General features: G+C 43.6%; 1 protein-coding gene across 3 annotated transcripts in view; it reads right to left on the reverse strand.

Moving 5' to 3' along the window:
- The window catches only part of ADAMTSL1 (ADAMTS like 1), a 669,103-nt gene that overhangs the window by 17,258 nt on the left and 626,482 nt on the right, over window positions 1-25,363 (reverse strand). For 2 of the 3 annotated variants that reach the window (XM_066604351.1, XM_066604354.1), the window contains 3 exons: window positions 24,144-24,278; window positions 5,031-5,246; window positions 3,445-3,628 (listed from right to left, as the gene is read on the reverse strand). In XM_066604351.1, the coding sequence (XP_066460448.1) occupies window positions 3,445-3,628; window positions 5,031-5,246; window positions 24,144-24,278 (535 nt within the window). The remainder of the gene's footprint in view (window positions 1-3,444; window positions 3,629-5,030; window positions 5,247-24,143; window positions 24,279-25,363) is intronic. The other variant, XM_066604352.1, reaches the window with a different exon arrangement.

Below are 25,363 nucleotides of genomic sequence, written 5' to 3' on the forward strand. Positions count from 1 at the left end.
ACTAATCCCGGCGCACACTGTGACGTCAGTGTGCAGCCGGGATCCTCCTCCCCCCTCACCCGACATCTCCTCTTAGATTCAGCGAGAGCAGAGGAAGGAGGCGTCCGACAGCACACTGTGATGTAGAAAAGGAGAAGAACTGATGTCACAGTGTGCACCATCAGATGCATATTAACATTTTCCACAACACTTCTGCCCTATTCAGCAATTCCAGCAACCTGATTGTTTGGTGAATCAGCCAACCCAAACAACCAATCAGGTTGCTGGAATTGCTGATTAGGGCAGAAGTGTTGTGGAAAATGTTAATATGCCACCGGGATCAGGGCCAGCAGCAACACTGAGCAGAAGAAGAGGGGGTAAGTATGTGGGTCTTGGGGGAAGGATGGGGGGCTGCTGTGGGGTGTCACTATGATTCTGGGGGCTGTTGTGGGGTGTCATCATTACACTGGGGTACGCTGTGGGGTGTCGCTATTGCTACTAGGGTATGATGTTGGGTGTCGTTATTACTGCTGGGGGGGTGTCGCTATTACTGCTGGGGGCCGCTGGGGGGGTGTCGCTATTACTGCTGGGGGCCGTTGGGGGCTGTTGCTGTTACTGCTGGGGGCTGTCGCTATTACTGCTGGGGGCTGTCGCTGTTATTCTGGGGGGGGGCGCTGCGGGCTGTCACTATAACTACTGGGGGCTGTTGCTATTACTAGTGGGGTCCGTTGTGGGAAGTCACTATTATTGCTAGGGCCGCTGGGGGGTCACTATTATCGCTGGGGTTGGTCACCATTATCGCTTGTGTCGCTGGGGGGGTCACTATTATCGCTGGGGTCACTGGGTGGGGGGGGTGTAACTATTATCGCTGGGTGGGGGTGGGGTAACTATTACCGCTGGCGTATGTTTACATGTGGCAGAAATGGACAGGGCCACTTCAAAATGGACAGGGTGCAGATTTTGCCTGCTTATTGGATGTGGAAATGCTGCAGAATTTTCCACAGAGATTTCCGCTGAGGACATTCTGCAGTATTTCCGCATCCAAAAAGCAGTCACAATCTGCACGCTGTCTATCGGCCCTGTCCTTCTTAGAATGACAGGGCTAAAATCATACGTCGTGATAAGCCCCGCCCCCTGACATGTTGGCACTTTGCCATAAATATGTGGGTTTTGGGTTGTAGTTTGGGCACTCGGTCTCTAAAAGGTTCGCCATCACTGGTCTATTGTACATTGGGCTGAGTATTTACCCGCAGGGTTATACTGGCTCACCAGAGCGCCATCCACTGAGTCCAAGCTGTGTCATAAAAAAAGGCCCCAAAACTTCCAACAGAAGAAAACCTCATTTGCAGCTGAATTTGGAGCCAATACTTACTGCTAAGGAACAATCTTATGGGCGGAGTCTCAAATAATGTTACCATGTATTGATAATATGACCAGTGTGACGTATGCAACAACATATTTAAAGACGCAGTAAGAAGCAAATATGCTTGAGTTCTATATAGATTGACTGTAGGCCCTCAAAACTATTTCCTCTGATGGGCCCAAGATAAGCTGCTGTTTCCTCGGTTCTTGTAACTGATGACTTGAAACGAATGATTGTTACATAACGAGTTAAGGTGTTTTTGCTCTGCGTTTGCCGTGTATGATAGATATTCGGCAAGTAATTATTTGTAATTTGCTTGAGTGAAAACTGTTGTGGCTTCATTTTAATTTGATGGTTTGCTTGGTACAACTGAGGGACCTTTCACCTGGGATGGAATATTTTGCCATGGCGTTGCGGAATGTGCCCTCCTCGGAATATTCACCAAATGCACACTGGTAAGGAAACTAGCAGAATCTTGCCAGCAATTCCGCATCAAAATCCAGTTAGCCGTGCCGATTTGGGTGTGGAATTACGAAACGGCATATTCCGCAACGCTGTTACGTTATATTCTGTCATGTGTGAAAGGTCCCTAACACTTCAAGACGAACTTCCAGCTACAGGAACAAGGCGACAAAGGAGGTCCCAAGATTCAATAGAGTTAACGGCTGCATCTCCTAATAAGAACGTGACATCTAGATAGCCGAGGTTCAATAAAGCAGTTACTGCCACTGGACGATCTGCATTCCTTCAGCATGGGCGATAAAATATAGTAGTAACATATCTTACATCCATACACTTTCCTGGCTTCTATGCCTCATTATAATACACTGCTTTAATGTGCAGCTTAATTACAAAGGTCCTACAGTCCCTTATAAGAATTATAGGTGTCAAGAGAGCGCTGGAACGCCAGGAAGCCGAGCTAATAACTCTGTCAAAAGATATGCTGTTAATATCATAGCATGCAGCTAAGGAACAAGCAAGCGGCTGGATAGCAGTTATCAGGTAATTACCTGGAAAGGAAATAAATCACATTTAGGAAAAGGAGATCCATTGTTCTTTTACTGCACTCTTAAGTTAAAGACATAACTGGGGGGATTTATTAGTAGTTTTGTATGATGCCTGAATCTCCAAGTCAATGATATTGCTGTAAACTGCACCAACTTTGGGCCTCCTTTGGCGCAGAGTGTTAAAACAGCAGAATACAGTCCTAAGCTCTCACTCGCGACCTGAGGGTTGTGAGTTCAATCCCTGCATGGTTCAGGTAGCCTGCTCAAGGTTGACTCAGCCTTCCATCCTTCTGAGGTCAGTAAAATGAGTACCCAGCTTGGTGGGGGGTAATAAATTACCTGAAAGTGCTGTGGAATAAGTTGGTGCTATACAAATAACATGTCCCATCCCCCTTTTCCCAAGTTAATCACAATGATACGCGTCCTTAATATATTTGTTGCATCTAACTAGGCATGTTAGATACATTTCTCATACCTCATCTAATGGCGACTAACATACAAGTATACCCACAACATAGTGGGTATCTAGTACATTTGGCACATTTTGTAAGTCCTCTTAGCCAAGCCAAGTTCTTTTGACAAGTTTCAAGACCGTTGTGAAAAGTATAAAAAGTGCTGAAATATAAATTTGCTACTTGCCATCTACTTTCTGTTTAGGCTCCGCTCAGAGACTGCGGTGCAGATCTGGCATGAAGTGCCAGACAAAAAAAAGTCATGCATGCAGGAATTTTGAAAAAATTTTGACAAAATGCCGGATAGGTGAGGAACCAAACGGACCTAATTAAAGTCAATGGAGTCCATTCGGCACAGTTGGGTTCCGTTATGAGACGGATCCGTTCATCCAGGGGATTCCGTTTTCCTGCTCCCATAGCACAGCAGGAAAATGGATTCCCTAGTACAGATGTGAATTTAGCCTTACTTACGTTCAAATGAACGGCCTGTAAACTGTACCCCAAAATGTTCTTTTGAACCTCAACTGACACTTTATAACAATGCATACAATAATAATGAGCAGCATATAGCGAGTTTATTTGCTGAACTCAATCACGTATTTAGAATAGTGAATTCATGGGAAGAAGTAAATGTAATACCAACCTTGGCGGACAGTCCCTTCTGTTACACGCAATGGGATTTATGGATGGTTTGGGCTTCTCTTGGCAATGAGACACATTGGCCTCTTTCTTGTTGAGAACACACCTCAGCTGTGGGTGCTGGAGGCCCCTATTACCACAGGATGTTGAACATGGCAGGTGACCAACCAAAGTCCACTGGTAATCTGCTGATGAAGCGAGTTGTGGAAGATAAGATTGTATTACCAAGTAACCACATTGTTGTTAATCTGCATTTTTATGCTTCCTAAAGATTATAATATGGATAGTAACATTATTTAAGGCCCATTTAGACACGATTCTCGCTCAAAATTCACTCAAAGCCATCTTTTGAGCGATAATCGTTGCGTCTAAATGCACAGACATCGTGCAGTTTTTGTGCACGATTCGTTCCTTGCTCAAGTCTACTTTTCTTGAATTGAATGATGAACTCTTATTAGCGGTGCAGGCTGTTATCACAGTCGGCAGCGCTGATAAGATACTTTCAGCTCGTGTCCCGCTGGTAATTCACAGAAGGACGTGAGATGTAAGTGCAGAGAACAATGCAGCTGTTTGCTTATGCAAAACAGCTGTATTGTTCGACAAGGGATAGCAGGGGTGTTCCGCTCCGCCTGCATAGCTCTTTAGTAGCTAATTAGTTACTATAGACTATGCAAAGATGATCGCTCAAAACTGTCGTTTGAGCGATCATCTTTCAGTGTAAAACTTGTATAACAGTGTATAACTTCAACAGATTAACTACAGTTATAGAACCAGAGGCGTGACTAGAAGCTCGTGGGCCCCAATGCAAAATCTGTAACAGGGCCCACCATCTACCATGTGCCATTTATAATACTGGTGTTTTCTTATGTGATAGGGGGGCCCCTGAGCCCCCTGAGGCTCCAGTAGCAACTGTGACCTCTGCAGCCCCATAGGTACGCCCATGCTTAGAACTAAAGGTTATTATACATGAAACATATCTCCAGAGCTCCCATATATTTGCCAAAGTGAAGCTTTCCGTTAGGGAATTCTGAGTTAATAACGTAGAGCCCCCCATCCAGGAACCTCCTCTCTTGGTTTGAGCAGAAAGCAGCTGCAAAGAGTGGACCTAATCTGTCCTGCATTACACAGACAACCTATAGATTTGGATGGGCAGAGTGTAATACTTAATTTGACCTTAAAGAGGTTTCCCAGTGGGAATACTATTGATGACCTCTGTGTTATTGTGGCGCTGACAGCTTGTGCCCGCTCAGCTGATTAGCCGGGGTCCCTTTAAGTGGTGCCATGGAGTAACTGAATACTTAATGCCATGTGTCCCTACAGATAAAAGCTGGTCGCTTGGGTCCCAGCAGGACATTTTTTGATCTGTTTATTGTTAAGTGACTCTTGTAAATAAGTAGGGATTGTCTGAAAGCAGACAACTTATTTAATAGATACTTCATTTACAGAAGGGAATTTTTAAAAGAATTATCCATGGGCTATACGTGGAATTGACAATTATATGGAGAAGAGGACTGGTTACAGTTGGCATCTGCCGAGACACGCACCTTATCCATTACAGGCATTCTTCAAGTCAACTGAACTTTAACTTACCTTGAAGTGACAGAAAAGCTTTTTGTGCAAGTGAATCCGATGGGTTCTTCTGAATAACACAAGTATATTCTCCCTGGTGATTCCTGCTTATATTAGTTAGCTGAAGGATCTGTCCTCCTTCCAGGATTTGATGTGCTAACTTTGTTCCACTGTTTAGTGGCTGACTTCCATGAAGCCATATGATGTGGGGAGTAAAATCGCCTTTCACTGGACACCCTGTAAAACAGGTCAATGATATAATTAGGGTAAAGCAAAAAATATATATTCCAATAAATGGTATTTTGTATTATAATGATGCCTTTACACAAGTTTTACCTAGTGCACCAAACAATATAACCATCTTAGCTCTATTGACCCCAGCGCTCATAACCTCCGTTGCCGAATCCCATTAATATACAGGATTATTTCATCCTGTCAAATCCTATAAACTGCCGGATGCATAGCCAGAAACAGAACACATTGAACCACATTATAGTCAACGGGGGCCGTTTGGAGCTGTTCGGTTTCATTATATGATGGGTCTATTTGGCCATTGGGTTCTGTTTTCCTTGGAACATGGAACCTGTTAGTGCTGATGTGAATGGGCCTTAAATTCCAAATAGAGCCTTATTTTCTTAGAATCATAAACTAAACTGGACATATCTTGCAATATCACTCCACCAAAGGACCATTCCCTTGGATGTTACTGTCCCTGTGTGATAAAACCAAGTTCCAATGTAATAGCTGTACTCCATGCAGCTACTAGTATAATTTCCCATTGTCTTTACTAAAACTGCCATGTATTATTGCTGTGGAAGAATAAGGATGCCTCTACATGCATTAGGCACATCTCCGTTTCTGGTGTAAATTAAATACAAATCTGTTGCTCAAAAAGACTACACCCCTTTGACAAGCCCCACCCACTTTTTTACTGAAGTGGCGAGGCCTGAGCAGAAAACTGAGAAATTGCAAATTTTTGTGCAAACCCAAATCCCCACTTGCACAAAAAATTTGCAACTTTTTAAAGTCAGCAACTGGCATAAGACGCTTTATGAATGTCCACAAATGTCTCCTGTCAGTGTAGCACCCTTTTACAAGCATGTGCTCCGCCGCTTCATTTATTTCAATGGGACTGCCGGACACAATCAAGTTCAAGGGCTTGGTTATTTCCAACAATCCCATTGCTCGCTCACATTGGAGGGGTCTCTGTGGTCAGAAAGTTAGCCTCTAACTTTTGGCTGGGCGATAACTTTGAATGTTGGCGCAACCATTTTAACCCTTTCCAATTTAATTTTGGATTCAGGGTTTTCTAAAAGGCTTTCTCTTTCTGCTGTTATACAACGGTGCCATCTGCTGGCTAAAACAAGTGTGTGTGCGCCAGAGAGGCTCCGACAGCGGAGTGGCTGGCAATAGACGGTGAGAATACCCTGTCGGATGTCTTCTGACATTGGAGCTGTACAAGCTTCGATCAGAATGTAGGAAGACGTTAGACAGTGGATTGGAAAGGGTTAATCTCTACTTTTTTCAGGGGCTTGGAACCAATTACTGGTTTTAAGTTAAATATATTCAAGCTACAGTGCTCGCTCCGGAAAAAATTAATATTGCAACTTGAGGGACCCTGTGTTTCGTTACTTTAGAATTCTTGTAGCACTATGTCAGAGGGAACCTGACTTCACCTTAAATGTTCATCTTGGCAAAGCCTCTATTCAGCAAAAACCCTGAAGTTTGGAAGAAGTAAAAACAATGCAAATAGAGCAGGTGATGGATAGTAATACTTGCCTGCGGTATTCTTGGAATCAGCGCACACAATTTGTATAATTTATACTACCCAGCACATTCTGGGGTGATATATGAAAATGTCAGCTCAAAGTGCGTCCCTTAAACGACTTTTTAAGTTTCAGATAAAGTTGAGCCTCAGACCACCAACTACTGAAGCCCAGCTGTTGTAGTACTGAAGCAGCCTTTAGCCTTTTATGCCGTAAAAGCAAAACCTCCCCAAAAATGTTGCAGTTGTATTTTTTCCATTTCACCCCACTTAGAAATCTTTAGAAGTTTTTCAATATATTATATGGGAAATTAAATGGTACCATTAAAAAAAAACTCATCACACAAAAACAAACAGCCCTCCTATGGCTAAGTTGATGGAAAATCAAAAATGTTATGATTTTTTTGAAAGCGGGAGGAAAAAAGGAAAAATCTCTGGCCTTGAAAGGTTGTAAGTGCCCCCTGCTTCAGTAGAGGAATCCGGTCCCCACTTCTCTTACCCCGAAAGAAGCTGCAATGGTCACTAATAGTTTATTCTTCATGGGAGTGGACCAGGATTAGGTCATGGCATTAACAACAGCTGGCCTGAACCTCACATTGGCCCATTCTCATAGTAGTTATGGCGCTGGGGACTGACAAGTACACATCTCTGTCAATGTGTGTAGATTAATTGGTTGGCAGGGAGGTGTTACAGCCCACTCAGCCAATCAGCATTAGTCTTTTTATATTTATTCCAGCCCCTCCTATCAGAAGGCGCCGGTTATACTCAAGCCTCAGTTGGTCTGACTTGAATATGAAATCTCCGATGAATTGTGTCTGATTCTGGTCTGATTCCTCGTTGATATCAGTCTGAAGGTGTTCTGGTCCTTTCTGTGGTTCTATGCGAGATCAGAGTCTCCAGTCAAACGAAGTTTGCTGCACATTTACTTTTACACATCTGAAGCTGTTTAACACCTTGCTGCCCTGAGCGTTTGTGTTCATTCACATTTTATAGTGTCATCTATCCTTTATCACTTTCCCCGTCACCCTAGGGAGACTTAGGATCGCCCCAGGTTCCTGATATGGGATCGCCCTAATCAGGGCGAGGGCTCCACTTTTAGGGATCCCTGGCATCAGAGATTAAGGGTCAGTTTCTCTTTCTCCCAATGTTTTGGTTTCATTTTGTACATTTTTGGTTCTCTGTATTAGTATATTGTGTGTGTGTATATGTGTGTGTGTGTATATATATATATATATATATATATTTATTTATTTATTTTTGTATTTTTTTTAATTTTTTTGTATTTTTTTATCACTGAAAAAGCCCTGCTATGTCTATTCTATGAAGATTTATATTGTAGTTGTTCATAGTACATATGCTGTATATCGCCCACCCCTATTTGTCCATGTACACATCAAGGATACTGCCTCAATATCAGAAATGTACTGTTGCCCTATATTAATTTACTTTTTATTGAGCTTCAATCCCCACTAAAGACGTGATGGGTTTGTAGATTGCTGCACAGGGTGTAGGCGAATTCAGTGGGTTTGAGAGTGGATAGGGACATATTATTGGGAGTAGAGCCTTCACAACGCACTGTATGGAAGTTATCGGTCACTAGTTAATGCATAAGTCATAATCCCTGCTCCTCTGAGACATGGACTTTAGTAAGTGCCAGGGTGTAACAGACAGATGTATTCAATTTACATATAGATATTTTGGATTTGTTAAAATGGAGAAGAAACTCAAGCTTGTCATTAGTGCAATGCAGCATCATAGATGATAGTGAGCGCGGTTTGTGAGGATGCATCAGACTTCACACAGACAGATCATATTGATTCCCTCTATGAGAGCATTACCTAGACAAAGAAGGGTGATTGCAGAGCAAGAAACTGGATGACTGCAGAATGTCAAATGAGAATATTTCCTTCACCAGATGTGGGTGCAAAAAAACAGGTGATTTTGTCTTTGTGCTTAAAAAGTGACGTAGTATGTAATTACCTGAAAATGCCTAAACCGTAAGATGAGGGAATTATAGGGTTCTTCTATGACATCACAGAAAGAACTGCACAAATCTACCTAATACCCAAAGTGTAGCTCCAGCTTACCGCAAGGAATTGACTTTTGCTCATATGTACCGGTAGAACAAACCTACATATAATAGGGCGTATTTACTTAGACCGATGGTTTATATGCCCCTCTAAGTAAACTTTGTGCTGGTCTAAGTGCGACCAATATATTGAGGGGCGCAAGATTTGTTGCAACTGGTGGCACCTCTAGACTGAAACCTGTGCCAGCTATAAGCTAGAGTAGGGTTCAGCCATAATTTTTCACTAGTATAGTAAATCTAATAGGCCACGTGTAACCACACCCCCTAATACTAGTCCCCGCCCACTTAAAAAGTCAGAGTTTAGTGCAAACCCTCTCAAAATCGTCAATTTTAGCATTTGCACTATATCTGGTGCACTATGTTTAATATATATGCCCAAATGTATACACTGTGGCAATCACTACGGTCAGAGATCAGCATTGGAATAAAAGAAATGTGAATTTGTGTTTTCTGGAAATACCACTTATGCAAAACTTGTATAAAAGACAGTTAAGTAGTAGGGACCTGAGCCACATGAGACCCAACAGGGCCATTCTGGCTATAAAGTCAATACTTGTGAACACTTGGATTTTTGTAATATAGTTTTGTTGGATAGCTTAATTAATACTTTTTGAATTTTTTGTGCATTTTTAAAATTTTCACTCTGTGTATTAAAAATGATGTTTTTGAGGGAAATAAGGGCCTAAAATAGGGCATCTGATGGAGCAGGCCGCAATTTTTCTTATTTTTGCAAATAAAAAAGTGTCTGCATACCGTCAGTTTGGCTCATTGATTTGTATGACTGCCACATTCGGGAACCTTATGATATTGATTTTCAACATGATAGTTTCCATGAGGCTTTAGAATTAGCTCTAGAAAAAGTTCCTGATACACTAAGGGCCCATTTACACACAAAGATGATCGCTCAAAAGGTTGCTTTTGAGTGATCATTTTGCATAAACTACTAATTGGTACTAATGCCAATTAGTAGATAATTAATGCGTGTGAGATGTCAGGAGCTGTATTCAGAGAACAGCGGGTGGTCTGTTCTCTAAGTATGTTCCCTTTGTTCAGCTGAGTGGCTGACAGCTAAGACAATGTTATCAGCGCCCCCTGCGGAGAACACAGTGTGAAGCCCCTGCTATCAGCTCTTCTGCCAAACAATGGATTTTAAGCCGAACACATAATCATCGTTCGGCAGAAAAGTAAAAGATTGATACATTTACACACAACGATTATTGTTCAAAAGATAGCTTTTGGGCGAATTTTGAGCCAGAATTGCTGTGTTTAAATGGGCCTTAAGTGATCTAGACACAAGACAAGAATAATAGAAACTTGGTGACGGTCTTCAGGTAGCTAAAACTTTTCCTACATTGTTCTATAAAGTTATTAAAAACAAAGCTAAGAGAAAGAAGTAGAAGCAACAAGAAATAAGACATTACATAGATTCAATATTTGACATTTACTGGATATAGAGCCAATGTTATGGGCGGAGCTTCACTTTTAAAGCCAATGACGGTTACTACACATTGCAGTCTGATTATAGGGGCCATACAAACTGTTTTGCCTGGTCAAATATTTGAATATGAACCACTACATACTACTAAAATAATAGTTTGTGATATTAAATACTTTTGCGTAAAAAAGAAAAGTATTATAGGAGTGATATCTCTATTGGCAACCCATAAAAACGGTATTTGCCAGCTTTTGGAGCTCAGAGGCCCCTTTATCAGGCAAGTTAACAAATGAATGACTGAAAAAGAAGAACCTTTAAAATATGTTACATCAAGATCTTTGTAAATTGGGATGATACATTATTAAAGGGGTTTTCCATGACAAAATAACGCATGGCCTATGCTCAGAATAGGTCATCACCATCAGATCACTGGGTTCCACTCATGACCTCCACCGATCACTTGATGGAAGAGGCTGCAGAGTGCTGCGGCTACTTCTCAGGCCTGTGACGTCTCGTTCATCGTCCACTTCGCCTGGGAGCAGCTTAGTTCCATTCAACTAAATAGGTCTGAGCTGCAATATCAGGCACAGAGCCGCTATACCATGTACGACTGATACGTAGTGAAGTGACAACGGCACTCACCTAATTCGGACAGCTGATTGGCCCATGCCGTGAGCAGCAGAACCCTGGCAATCAGACATTGATGGCATATCTTGAGGATAGGTTTTTAATATTGAAATCATATAAGTCAGAGTACGCCAATTTTGCTATACATCTTAATAGTAGTATGGAACTTTCTCTGCACAGCCCCATGGCTCAAACCAGGATAAGTATCTTCAGGTAGGCAGTTTTCTTACTACTTTTCATTGTTTTCGAGGCAGAATATAAAGAGTTAATCTAGTACAATATTAATCCAGGATCCCTGTTAAGAAGATATTTGTGCATATAGAAGAGGAACAACATGTGGTTCTTAGTAAATGCTCTATACACAAAGTGTACCATAATCCACTTGACCTGTGTGCTCACTGCTCTCTGGGATAAACTTGTCAGAGTCCTGATGAATCTCATATGCATTACTCATCCACAAAGACCATCAGCTCAATGGGTGCCTTTATATACAAAACAGATCCGGCTAAATACAGATGCAGACACACGAAGCAAATGCTACCTTGTATAATATTATATACACACACACATATATATATATATATATATGGGACTGAGCTTTTGGTAATCAGTTGTGCAGAGCATGGCCCCTACCGGGCCTATATTATTAGCAGGGGACTGTTCCTTGTATTTTACCAATCAGAAACGGTAAAGTTTGCATTGAAGTGTTAATTTCTGTAATCATATTCCATTTAACCCCTGAAGGACCAAGCACCATAAATGTACGGTGCTTAGGCTTTAATCCAGGCCAATAGCAAACATAAGGCACAAAGCCTCTGCTCCTGCAATCAAACATAAGCTGGATCGGGTCCTCGGCTGTCAAACACAGCCGAGGACCTGGAGGAGAAGATAGAAGCGTTTTTTAACCACTTCTACCATCTCTTTTCCAGGCCATAGAGCTCAATGAGTGTTATCTACTAAAAAGTGAAAGCAGAAGTGTTATTTCCGCTATGTGACCCAGCGATCACATGACTGCCGGGTGCTGTCACAGCAGAGCTGAAGGTCATAGCAGACCCTCATCAGCTCTATCAGTGACCACTGTCACAACAGGGGGATGTAATTCCCCTGAAGCGGAGTCTCCTATTGATGCCACTGCTACAGTGGAAAAGTGTGAAATGAAAAAAAAAGAAAAAAAAGACAATGTGAATGACCCCCAGAGGTCTTATATGACATCATGGGGGACATCGATATAAAAAAAATAGTTAGAAAAATAAGTTTAAAAAAATAAATTACAGAATAAAATAAAAATATATAACAAAGAAAATGTCCTATTGCCAAGCCAACCAAAACCGTTGCCATATGCCCCCTGTATCCTAGAACTATAAATATTATATATCAAAATGTTCGAAACAAAATGAGGAACCCATTCTCATACTTTTGGTGTAAATATACAAATTTTTTAGATTTTTACCAGAGATGAGCGAGCACGCTTGGTAAAGGCAGATACTCCAGTGAGCATCGCTCTTCTCGAGTATCTGCCTACTCATCCGAGCAAATGCGGGGTGAGCAAGGGGGGGGGGGGAGGGGTGGAAAGAGATCTCTCTCACTCTCCCCCCTGCCCCCCCCACATTTGCTCAGACGAGGAGGCAGATACTCGAGAAGAGCGATGCTCGCTCGAGTATCTACCTTTACTGAGTGTGCTCGCTCATCTCTACTTTTTACTGATAAAAAACAGAAAAAATTATAAAAAAATATTCCTATATGTCAAAAAAAAAAAAAAGCAGCAACAATAATTTTGGTAGCTGCAGAAAAATGAAATAGGGCAGTAAAACAACCACATGAGTAAAATCCCTAAAAAGCGTCTGGTCCTTTAGGACCAAAACACCCTGGTCATTAAGAGCTTAGATAGACTTTTATCACCTATCCTTTGGACACCACTTGGACCCCCACCAATTCTGAAAATGGGGATACCATGTTCCCCTCTGCTCCTTATTGCAAGCTGACTTTACCCCCCCACATTGAAGAGGAGATTGAATAGGGTGGCAATCAAGCATGCAAGGTGCAGCTCCATTCATCTTCAATGGGGCTGAAGGAGATAGCTGACAGCTTGTACTTGGCTATTTCTGTCAGCCGCATTGAAATGAATGGAGTAGCCCTGTACATGCGAGACCACCGCTTCATTCACTCTTCACATCACTGTAGGTGAATGCAGTCCGCCCACAGTGATGAGAAGGAGGGGACACGGGACCCCTGTTCTCAGATTGGATAACTGATTAAAGTCTATATTGTAATAACCCCTATAGAAGGAACTATATATTGCACTGATGGGCACTGCTTGTATTCTGCTTGTGCAGAAAGCAGCAAAAGTGCAGCATAGCCACACCAGCATGGCTCAGTGAATAAATACAGAACCAGAACCAAGCTCATAACATATAGTAGCCAAACTAAGCCTTTGTGTTGCAGGGGGTGGGTGTATAGGAAGTTGGTGGTGCCTTGGTACATCAGGGAAGGAAATAGGGCGCCCCCCCCTTCCCCGCACAAAACTACATAAAAGCAACATTATTTTCCTTTCAGCAGGTTGACACTGTTGGTAGTCCTATATTCTTCCTGCCATTCCTAGAGGAGGTTTAGGAGGTAACCGTATACACTTATCATCCTGGCTTTAAAGCGATTGCACCAAGCGCACTGTCCTTGTGCATATGCTATATTAGAGTACATCAATATCATAGAGATGGGTTTCCCGCTTGGGACACCCCCTCTACAACCCAGAATGGAGAACTAATCAGTTAGAGAGGCTCATGTTCTGGTGGACCTTCAGCCATCCTGGTAGTGCTTGATGGCCATTCATGTCAATGATTGCCCTGTAGTACAACACTTCCCCTGCAGTGGCCGCTGCAGAGAACATACTTGATTGGCCGTGGCTCCCGGAGCAATATCAGCTGCTTGCCATGGGTGCTGAGAGTGGGACCTGGGCTGATCAGCTGTTTGCCCCAGGTTCTGCATTCTGGGAGGGGTTACGTATGTTAGCACAACCCCTTTAACAGGAAGCTGAACACTGATTGTTCAGCTTCCTGTTCTCTTTGTGCATTGATCATAGAGGTGAGTGCAGGGAAGAGACTTTGAGGATTGTAACTAAATGTCCACAGATTTTCCTGTAGGGTGTGGCGGAGCGCTTCATGAATGCTCTGCTTGATCTCTAAGGTGATTTCTCAAAGAGTGTATGTATTGTAGAAGCAGATTTTCCTATGGCAGGAAGCTTAAGAGGGGTTGGCAGCTTCAATTTTTTTTAGATAGTTCTGGACCCCCCTTTGTCCAAAACTATATAAAAGCAATATACTCAACATGGACCCAAAGCAGCATTTCGGTGCACTGGCATCTGACAGGTGACATCACCAGGTCTTCTCGGAAGGTGACATCCCATGTTGGGACCTCCTATTGACTGCTGTGGTCTAGTGGGTAAACAATCACGTAACCGCTACAGCCAAAGTAAACAAAAGACCAGAGGTCTATGGCGGGGGACCAGCGTGGAGGTGAAGAGGTGAGTATTGGTGTGTTTTTTTAATGTGTGATTCATTCCCCCCACTGCCACCAATGGTTTTATTACTTAGAAAACCCCTTTAAGCAGAGTGTCCGCAGCCATTAGGGGTGAAGGATGAGAACATTATCCTCCCACTATATAAGGCACTTGTCAGGCCTCACATGGAATACAGTGTACAGTTCTGGTCACCGGTGCTCAGGAAAGATGTTACAGTGCTTAAGGGGGTTCAAAGAAGGGCAACTAAATCAATAAATGGAATGAGAGGACTGGAATTAGGATTATTCTCTGGAAAAAAGACGGCTAAGGGGCGACCAAATAACTATGTATAAATACATGAGGGGACAATACAAGGATCTCTGCCATGATCTGTTTATACCCCGTACTGCGATGGTAACAAGAGGGCATCCGCTACGTCTAGAGGAAAGCAGGTTTCATCGCCAACACAGAAAAAGGTTCTTTACTGTAAGAGCAGTGAGACTGTGGAACTCTCTGCCCAAGGACATGGTGATGGCAAAATCCATAGAGGAGTTTAAGAGGGGACTAGACGTCTTTCTCGAGCAGAAGGATATTACAGGATATAGACATTAGGTGACCAGCGGGGTTGTTAATCCGCTTCTTACAGTCAGGTAGGAACTATCAGAGGTTGATCCAGGGATTATTCTGATTGCCACTATGGAGTAGGGAAGGAATTTTCCCCCAAATGGGCTAATTGGCGTCTGCCTCTTGGGGTTTTTGCCTTCCTCTGGATCAACAAGGGGGTGAAACAGGCTGAACTAGATGGACATTGTCTTCATTCAGCCTAACATCCTATGTTACTATGTATTTGAGCCAATGTTTGAACACTTCAGGTAAGTCATAGGTGTATTAGTTGGTACAGTAACCGCACACTCCAAAGAGCGCCTAATAAATGGGGAGTTCTGGCACTAGAACTGTACGGAGAGCTTAATTAATATGGGCCAGAGGTGGGAGGGGGGGAAACCCAATACACCTTGCAGCAGCCAACTGAGCTCCGGTCATCCAGGAACACACATTCACTTCCACAGGAATGTTTGGCTGAGTGTATGTTGGACTCTTATGAATTACTCTTGCTTGAGTGTTGTGATTTTAAACAATAAACTTAAGCTAATTCAATATTCAAACCGAACTCTGCAAATCGACGGCTTCGAAATTATTCCATTCCTCAAATTCTATCTCGCAAGGAACTTTCTTTCCAAACATGTGCTTGGGAGAAAGAAAAAAAAAACTATAAAATGTTGAGACCATTCTTGTCATGGTTTTAATTATTTCTCCCATTGGCCTCTTATTAATGGAGAGTACAAATTCCTTCGAGATGATAAGCCTTTAAAATCTGAATATGCATATGATGAACTACAGCGTCGGGGTTCATTCTGCATTAACAGAAAGAACAAATTGATCTCTGCCATAAATCAGGAGCGTCTTAAGCCCAAGGAAGGCACCACATTGTCCCGCTAGCTATCAGTCTCCTTTGGTTCCTCTAGACAATAAATATATGTAAAATTAAATGATTTATGCACCAGCGCTAAAAAGCTGTTAAAAATCCTTTTTTTGGAAAATTTTTAGGACTAATACTGGATTTGGCATCACATAAGCTCCACTAACAATGTAAAACGGCAATGTGTGGCCTGTTGACCATATGTGAGCCTAGAAGGATTTTCTATGGCTCCAGACTCATTTAGAAGTCAAATGTTTCACTAAATACATCAGTGGGAGTCAAGTAAATAGGAGACAAGATGAAGGAAGACATCCATCATTTTCTTTATTGCATTAGACTTGCTGGGAGGACTGATAATCAAAATGGATCATAATTGGCTAAGGTTGATCTTAGTTGGCTTATGGCTAACACGCTTGATCATCAATTGGCCCCGTAATCATTCTGCTCACCTTTGCAGATAGTAAAAGGGTTTGCCAGCTTAAAAAAACATATGGCAGCTGCTTATGTCCAAAAACAACAAACATCCCCGTTTTCAAGATCAGCGAGAGTGTCAGCAGCGAGACCTCCAGCGGTCAGAAAGTTATGCCGTATCCTATGGATAGGGGATAACTGAAACTTCTGGTACAACCCCTTAAGCTGCAGCTGCAAAAAGTAAAAGCAGAACACAGCTTAAGGTCGCGTCCCTACGTGGTGGATTCAGCGGTGTATTTCCCTCAAAATCCACAGCAAGACTACAGAAAAGCTGCAGCGGCAAAAAACAAACCAAGTGGTGTATTTTTTGTTTCAGCTTTCTCTGCAATAATGCTGTGGATGAGCCCCAGATTTCGATAATTTTCATTACAAAAAGACTGAAATCGTACCGAAAATCTGCAGCATAAATTGACATACTGAAGATTTAAAATCTGCCCCAGAGGTCAATATACGGCTGCGGACATTTTCTGCAGCACGCAGATAAGATATTTGAAATTTCATCCGCATTGCTTGCACTGTAAGACTGGGTTCATACGGGGCGGAATTGCCGCGGAATTTCCGTGTGGACCTTCCACACGAAAATTCCGCATGCATTCTTATGCCTAAGCCAAAGCAGAAAAGGGAATCCCCTGGCCGAATGGGTCCGTCTTAGAATGTAACGAAAAGGGCCGAACGTACGCCGTTGATTGTAATGGGGTCCATTTGGTTTCCACTAAGCTGGGCAGCATTGTACTGGAAGAAAAAGTGCTGCATGCATTACTTTTTCTTACAGTATTTAGACTCGCATCCGAACCTCCAAACAGAGGTTCCAGAGTAGATGTGAAACCAACCAAAGTTTAGCTTTTAGCACCACAATGCAGCTCATATACAGCTAGCATTTATATAAAGGTATACAAGTACTGTATTTACAAAGTCACATATATACAAGTACCTAGCTGATATACCCGCCTTCGCCCGAGTTAATATGATGCAGGTGTTTACGTGTTGTTTGCACGGAAAACTATATGAAGTCATGGTTACTTTAGAGTAACCGAGGAATAAAATATGTATACACATAGAGGAGCGTTAGATTCTTCTCAGGCTGCTGTACCGATGTCTCTCTGCAGAATGTGCCACCCCTCCCCATCTCCTCATTTAGAACCTAAAGAATGCTTGCACCAAATTTCACGCTTGGAAGACACCGAGAAGTTACATTACATAGGGGTGCCAATACTTTTGCACTTAGCATTGAATAATCGAGTTGTGAGCCCTTTACTTTTCCTATTTGGGACCTAAAAAATGCACATGCCTAATTTCCTATTTGTAAGACACCAGGAAATTAAAGAATTAGATTAGGTACATTACATAGGGGTGCTAATACATTTGCACTTAGCATTAAATAATCGAGTTGTGATCCATTTACTTTTCCTATTTAGGACCTAAAGAATGGTTATGTCAAATTTCATGTTTGTACAATAACGAGAAGTTAGAGAATTAGATTAGGTACATTACACAGGGGTGCCAATACTTTTGAACTTAGCATGGAATAATTGAGTTGTGACTCTTCAACTTTTCCTATTTAGGCCCCAAAGAATGGTCGTGCCAAGTTTCATGTTTGTACCACACCAGAAAGTTAATGAATTAGATTAGGTACATTACATAGGAGTGCCATTACTTTTGCAATTAGCATTGAATTTTCGAGTTGTGACCCCTTGACTTTTCCTACTTAGGACTTCAAAAATACTCCTGCCAAATTTCATGTTTGCACAACGCCGGGAAGTTAGAGAATTAGTGGCGAGTCAGTCAGTGAGGGCTTATACTTTATATCTATAGATGTAATTCCTGGTTAGGCCAGTAGGAGGTAATGCAGATGGTATGTCAGCTGAACATCTAGTGATGGATCAGTTTTATTAGCACTGACAACATTGTGTTTTATGTTATAACATGTGGACTGATCTGTTTTGCCGTTCAGCCATGTGTGTGATTACAATCATAGCTGTAACATTGAGCGTAGCGAAGGAAAGCCATGTGTTGTGCATGCGTGCCACAGAAGACCTCCCACGAGGCTAACGATTACAGGCCACACAAGGGTAAGCTAGCTGTTACCACTTGTGCAGTAAATCGATGACTCGGTAAACAACCGGCATGCATTATAACTACGCAGTAAATAGTTTGTGAAATTTGTCAAATGAACCGTGATGAAAGGCCAGGTACGGGACCCATAACCATAGCTTGTGCAAGTAGGAGAACACTGGATGGATCTGCAGAATAACACATTATGCTGTGCTATCTGAAAAGATTGCCGATGTTGGCCATTGTATAAAGTGGAGACATAACTTGAAGCTGCTGGGCCTTTATGCAGAACCTTTAACAGGACCCCCTCCCCAAAAAGCTATAGTGCTTCATTCATAGTACCGGTCTCCTAATATGGGAAAGCGTGACCTTATGGAACTCTAAGGCCTCATGTCCACGGGGAAAATATGATTTAGGATCCGCAGCGGATTACCTGCACGCGGATCCGCACCCCATAGGGATGCATTGACCAGCCGCGGGTAGATAAATACCCGCGGATCGTCAATAAAAGGGATTTTAAAAAAAATGGAGCATGAAAAAATCTGGACCATGCTCCATTTTCGTGCGGGTCTCCCGCGGGCTTCTATTGAAGCCTATGGAAGCCGTCCGGATCCGCGGGAGACCTAAAATAGGAATTTAAAGAATTTACTCACCCGCAGCGGGCCGGGAAGCTCTTCTCTTCCTCACGGCCGCATCTCCCTTGCTTCGGCTTGGCGGATGTGCCCGGCGCATGCGCGCGGCACGTCGACGACGTGCCGGCGACGTGCCGCCGGCGTCAAGAATTCATCCGCCGGCCGAAAAAGAAGATCCGGCCGTGAGGAAAAGCAGAGCTTCGCCGCCCGCTACGGATAGGTAAATTCTTATTTATTTGTATTTTCAGCGCTCACGTCCGCGGGGCAGGAGGGACCCGCTGCAGATTCTACATGTAGAATCCGTAGCGGGCCCGATTTTCCCCGTGGACATGAGGCCTAAAGCGGGGTCCACACGGGGGGTAATCTGTAGCAGATCAGCATCGTAAAGCCTATGCAGAATTCACCCCCTCAAAGAGAGGAGATGAATTCCACAGTGGAAACGTCGATAAAAATCACATGCTTGTCAGTTCCCGCATGGGTTTTGCGCGGATTATTTACACAGCTTGTGGATGAGATTTTCAAAATCTCATCCACTTTGCTGCTAATGTAAATTTCACAGCAAATCCGTCCGGTCAGGACCCCCACTGAGGCTCCAGGACCCGGCTGTGACCGCATCCTCCGCACCCATTACAGTTAGGCCTCCGAAAAGTAAAAGTATAAAATGTTTTATACAGTTTATTAATTTTAGTTTTTTTGAATTTTGTGGGACTGGCAGCAAAAGTCTGCAGATTTCGATAAAGAACAGTTAACACTGCGTGAAATGTGCCTCAGGACTTATTCACACTGCTATGGGCGCTACTATGCTCGGCAGCATGGAGCATAGTTGTGCCTGAACAAGGGGAAGATAGCTCCTATGTTTTCTTGCCCGTACAATTAACAAGCGGCAATAGCGATAGTGGAAAGGAAACCACTGAAATCCACTGATATGAGTGGTTTCGCTTTGTCCCGTTATATTTATCACGGCTGCACAAGGGGAGAAAAAAAAGTTTATCTGAATCCACCCTCGGAGACAATATAGTCTCACCATGGCCGAGATCCACAGTACAGCTGTATTTGCACAATGGAAATGTGCTTATGACTGTGTGAACGATTCCTAATTGTGACCCCATAGTGGCCCCAGTAGTAATAGTGACCCCCATAGTGGCCCCAGTAGTAATAGTGACCCCCATAGTGGCCCCAGTAGTAATAGTGACCCCCATAGTGGCTCCAGTAGTAATAATGACCTCCATAGTGGCCCCAGTAGTAATAATGATCTCCACAGTGGCCCCAGTAGTAATAGTGACCTCCATAGTGGCCCCAGTAGTAATAGTGACCTCCATAGTGGCCGTAGTAGTAATAATGACCTCCACAGTGGCCCCAGTAGTAATAATGACCTCCATAGTGGCCCCAGTAGTAATAATGACCTCCATAGTGGCCCCAGTAGTAATAGTGACACCCATAGTGGCCCCAGTAGTAATAGTGACCCCCATAGTGGCCCCAGTAGTAATAGTGACCCCCATAGTGGCTCCAGTAGTAATAATGACCTCCATAGTGGCCCCAGTAGTAATAATGACCTCCATAGTGGCCCCAGTAGTAATAATGATCTCCACAGTGGCCCCAGTAGTAATAGTGACCTCCATAGTGGCCCCAGTAGTAATAGTGACCTCCATAGTGGCCGTAGTAGTAATAATGACCTCCATAGTGGCCCCAGTAGTAATAGTGACACCCATAGTGGCCCCAGTAGTAATAGTGACCACATAGTGGCCCCAGTAGTAATAGTGACCCCATTGTAGTCCCAAGGATACTGCCCAACCAGAGGGCTATAGCAACTCCCTTACTGGCCTATTGCCAAGCAGCATCTCTCACTGCTAAGTCAGTGACCACTGACCTTTCACCTTAGCGCAGACGCCGGCAGGGAGAGGTCAGTGGTCACAGACTCAGCAGCAACTGCCACCACCGCCGCCGTACCGATGCTGCAGGCTAAGTGAGTATAATCCCTGCTTCTCTGATGCACAGCTAGCAGGCCACATAAAATGAGGCAGTGGTCCGGAGTCGGCCTGCGGGTCCTGTGTTAGACATGTGTCATATAGACTTTCAATAGCAGAGCATACAGTAACGTATGGAAATGCAATATAGTATTGGAAAACAGTAAATTCCAGCCGCCCCTTCAGCCACATACTATAGCTTTAGTAAATACACCCCATCGGACATTATTATAAGTTGGGCCCCAAGATTTACTTCTCAGTCTAATTCCTCAATTAAAAACTTCCGTCTTTAAGAAGTCAATGGAAAACTCAGATAAAGCGGAATCTCACTCTGATTTATGGAACATTTTCTAACATAACAAATGCTACGGAGAGTCCCACTGGTATGAAGTACGCAGGAGAGGTGCAAGCTGATATCAAACCCTGAGCCGCATGCTGGAAGCCCATGAGAAACTGACACCGATGTCAACCTCTGCGAAAAATAATAATGCAACAAAAACACAATAAGCTGAAGAAAAACATACAAAGATAGGCTGACCTTCAAGTGGCGGTAGAATAGGACTTATGTATGCCCCTCTTGTGTTTTACTTTGGTAGGCATTCACAAAAATAGAATTTCTCAGGGCAAAGGCCTGAAACTAATCATGGGGCATACGATACAAGACATAGCGCTGGGTGCCGGGGATATTCAAGGGCCCAGATCCTGAACGGACATGTTGGGATAACCCATCGGGGGTCCAATACTTCAACTAACAAGTCAGTAAAGGATATAATAAAGTAATTACATAGAATACTAAAAGTCATACTTACACCCTATGATACAGTTTATACGGTCACTTGCATTACTTTGTTTCCATATGGAGTTTATAGTGACACTTTAATCTTTATTAGAGATGAGCGAGCACGCACGGATAAGGCAGTTACTCGAGCGAGCATCGCTCTTCTCGAGTAACTACATTCTCGTCCGAGCAGGCTCGGGCGGGAAAGAGCTCTACTCTTTATTCATATCCTTCTCTGAAGGAAAGTACGAATGTTGTAAATTTACTGTGAATCCTATAGGACTTCCGGACTGAAATTTTTATTCTTCTTTATTGAATCAATTTTTGCCGTATTAATAAGTATCTGAGATACTTTAGGGGTTTTCACATCTGCGTTGGGGATTCCAGTTTCTTGCTCCGTTTGGGGAGCAGGAATGGGGATTCCCCCGGCTGATCGGCTCTGTCTTACGGCAGAACTGAACAGCGGCAAACGGACAGCGTTGACTATAATGGAGTCCATTCGCTTTCCACTCTGTCCGGCTTTTTGACGGATCACTGCACACATTGCTTTTTTTTCTGGTATTTTGTGCCGGATCTGCGAGGGAACAGTTGAGCGCAGGTTCCCTTACAGACGTGAAACCTCCCTTATTAATAGTTTGAATTGTATTTGTCGGATTGCATTATGCTTGTGTGAAAGGTCTTGGGTCGTTATTACTTACTTTAGGGCTCAAACAGGTGAGAGTGATTTTGGCCTGTTATGCGGCTATGATAATCACGGCTGCATAACAGGACGAAGTGGAACCATTGATTTCAATGGTTTCATTTTTACTATTAGGACTCTTGCATGGTAATACTACTTGCCCTATCTTTTGCGCACGTACTTAATATCACGTGCGAGAAAAGTAGGGCGGGATCTCTATCTTCCCTTTTTTTTTCTTCAAACTTGTACGCACTAGTGCAGAGATTGAATACTCAAAAGAAAACGCACCAATACACTCCGTAGCTGCACTCACGCCCATCTGGCTAAGCCCTTAAACTTCCATTTTACGCTGTACTCCTGAAAAGGTTTCAGTACATAAAGAACAAACAAGAACAATAAACATGACTGTATGAGTGACACCACAGAGGGGGAGAGGATCCTACATTCCAAGAGTAAGGAGATAGTAGGTGAGGGTTCCCCATGTGACTAATGGTCATGAAGGGAGAACCACACAAATCTTGCACAAACATTAACCCCATTCACATTAGCGATGATTTCCTGCATGGCACCGCGTTGCGTTGCGATGCAGAAAACAAATTGCGGCATGTTCTATCTTTTAGCGATGTCGCCCATTGTTTTCAATGGGGCCAGCGGCAGCAGCGCTGGCCCCATTGAAATCAATGTCAAAGGATCACAAATCAGGCTGCGGGGCTGAAGGAATCCCCCATAGTGAGGGGAGAGAGGAGTGCGGAGCTACAGGGGATCTTCTAGAGATCTCTACATATTTGGAGAGACAGGGGACGAGGCTACTAGGCTTTCCCAGGGCTTCCACGAGTGCAGTGCTGAGGCTAGAGGGGGTTTTCCTAGTGATTCCTCTCTGGCCAAGAGAGTGGGTGGAGCTAGAGGGATCCGCCCTCTAGCCTCACCTGCTCTCTTGGCTAGAGAGGAATCACTAGGAGGATCCCCTCTAGCCCCACCCCTATATCTCAAATTATGGGTAGATCTCTAGGAGATCCCCTGTAGCTCTGCCTCCCTCTCTCTCCTCGTTATGGGGGACTCCTTTAGCCCTGCAGTAATGCGAGGCTGTTTTTATGTGAAAAGGCCTCATATCCAGGGCTTTTCAGAAGCATTGCGAGAGCGATACGGCCCGATATTGCTCTCGCCAGTGAGCAGGAGACCTTACTCTTGCCTGATTCTACTGTAAGTTGAACTTGTTCTAACTTAAAAGTATATGTTTCATTAGTAACTTTATGCAGATAAAATGCTCTTGAAGAACGAATACAGAAGTCACCACAGGACCGGAGCACTGGCGTAACTATAGGGGATGCGGTTGCCCTCTTAGGGGGCCCATAAGGCCCCTCTTCTCCATATAGGGAGCCCAGTACTATGAATAAGCCATTATAGTTGGGGCCCTGTTACAGGTTTTGCATTGGGGCCCAGAAGCTCCAAGTTACGCCTCTGGACCAGGGTGCTTACCATTTACTACCAATATTTGAAGTCATGACATGAAAGATTAATGAAGACGGGATTTATTCTGTGATTATGCCAACAGTTTAAGAGAATTTGTTCTACTACAGTAAAAAGTGTAACTATCAGATTTGTCCAGTTCATTAAATTTCATGTTATAAAAAAAATGATTTGGTATGGTATTGTAGAGAAGCTACTAGCTTACCGATTAGCACTGCTCCTCCAGTGCTCACCAACAGAGTGCTGCCGGACAGAGATGTCAGCACGGAGGGAACCTCTGGACCAATTTCACTAAGAAGCATTTCCAGTCTTTCTGCTCCTGAGGTATCCGGAGGAGGCTCTAAATACATAGTATGAAAAATAATGTTATATTACAAAACCCACTGGGAGCCAAGATGAAATTCGAATTTAGAATATTCATAGATGTCAAACAGAAGGCCCGCGGGCCGAATCCAGGCCGCCACATCCTTTTATGTGGCTCATTGGTTGTACATAAAACCTAACAGGAATTCTACTCACTCCTCCTGCAGTTCCGGTCCGGCAGTGGCAGTGCAGCGTCTGTGACCCCTGACCTCTCCCCCAACTCGGTGCCTGCGTGTGCCAACCTGTATGCAGCACGGACGTTGGAGTGAGAAGTCAGGGGTCATAGACTTAGCAGTGGCTGTTGCTGCCGCCGGACCGCAGCTGCAGGCTGGGTGAGTGAAAAGTCTGCAGGAATGCTGCCCGCCCAGAGGTCAATAGGGGGGTTGCTATTATTACTGAGAATACTATGGGGATTACTATGGGGCTCACTATTCCTACTACGGCCACTATGGGGCTCACTATTCCTACTACGGCCACTATGGGGCTCATTATTTCTACTACGGCCACTATGGGGCTCACTATTCCTACTACGGCCACTATGGGGCTCACTATTACTACTACGGCCACTATGGGGCTCACTATTACTACTACAGCCACTATGGGGCTCACTATTACAACTGCAGCCACTATGGGGCTCACTATTACTACTACGGCCACTATGGGGCTCACTATTACTACTACGGCAACTATGGGGATCACTGTTACTACTATGGCCACTATGGGGATCACTGTTACTACTACAGCCACTATGGGGATCACTGTTACAACTGCAACCACTATGGGGATCACTGCTACAACTGCAGCCACTATGGGGATCACTATTACTACTACAGCCACTATGGGGCTCACTATTACTACTACGGCCACAATGGGGCTCACTATTACTACTACGGCCACTATGGGGCTCACTATTACTACTACGGCCACTATGGGGCTCACTATTACTACTATGGCCACAATGGGGCTCACTATTACTACTGCGGCCACTATGGGGCTCACTATTACTACTACGGCCACTATGGGGCTCACTATTACTACTACGGCCACTATGGGGCTCACTAT

This window comes from Eleutherodactylus coqui, chromosome 5 (genome assembly GCF_035609145.1).
Source record: "Eleutherodactylus coqui strain aEleCoq1 chromosome 5, aEleCoq1.hap1, whole genome shotgun sequence".
In the NCBI taxonomy this organism is placed as follows: domain Eukaryota; kingdom Metazoa; phylum Chordata; class Amphibia; order Anura; family Eleutherodactylidae; genus Eleutherodactylus; species Eleutherodactylus coqui.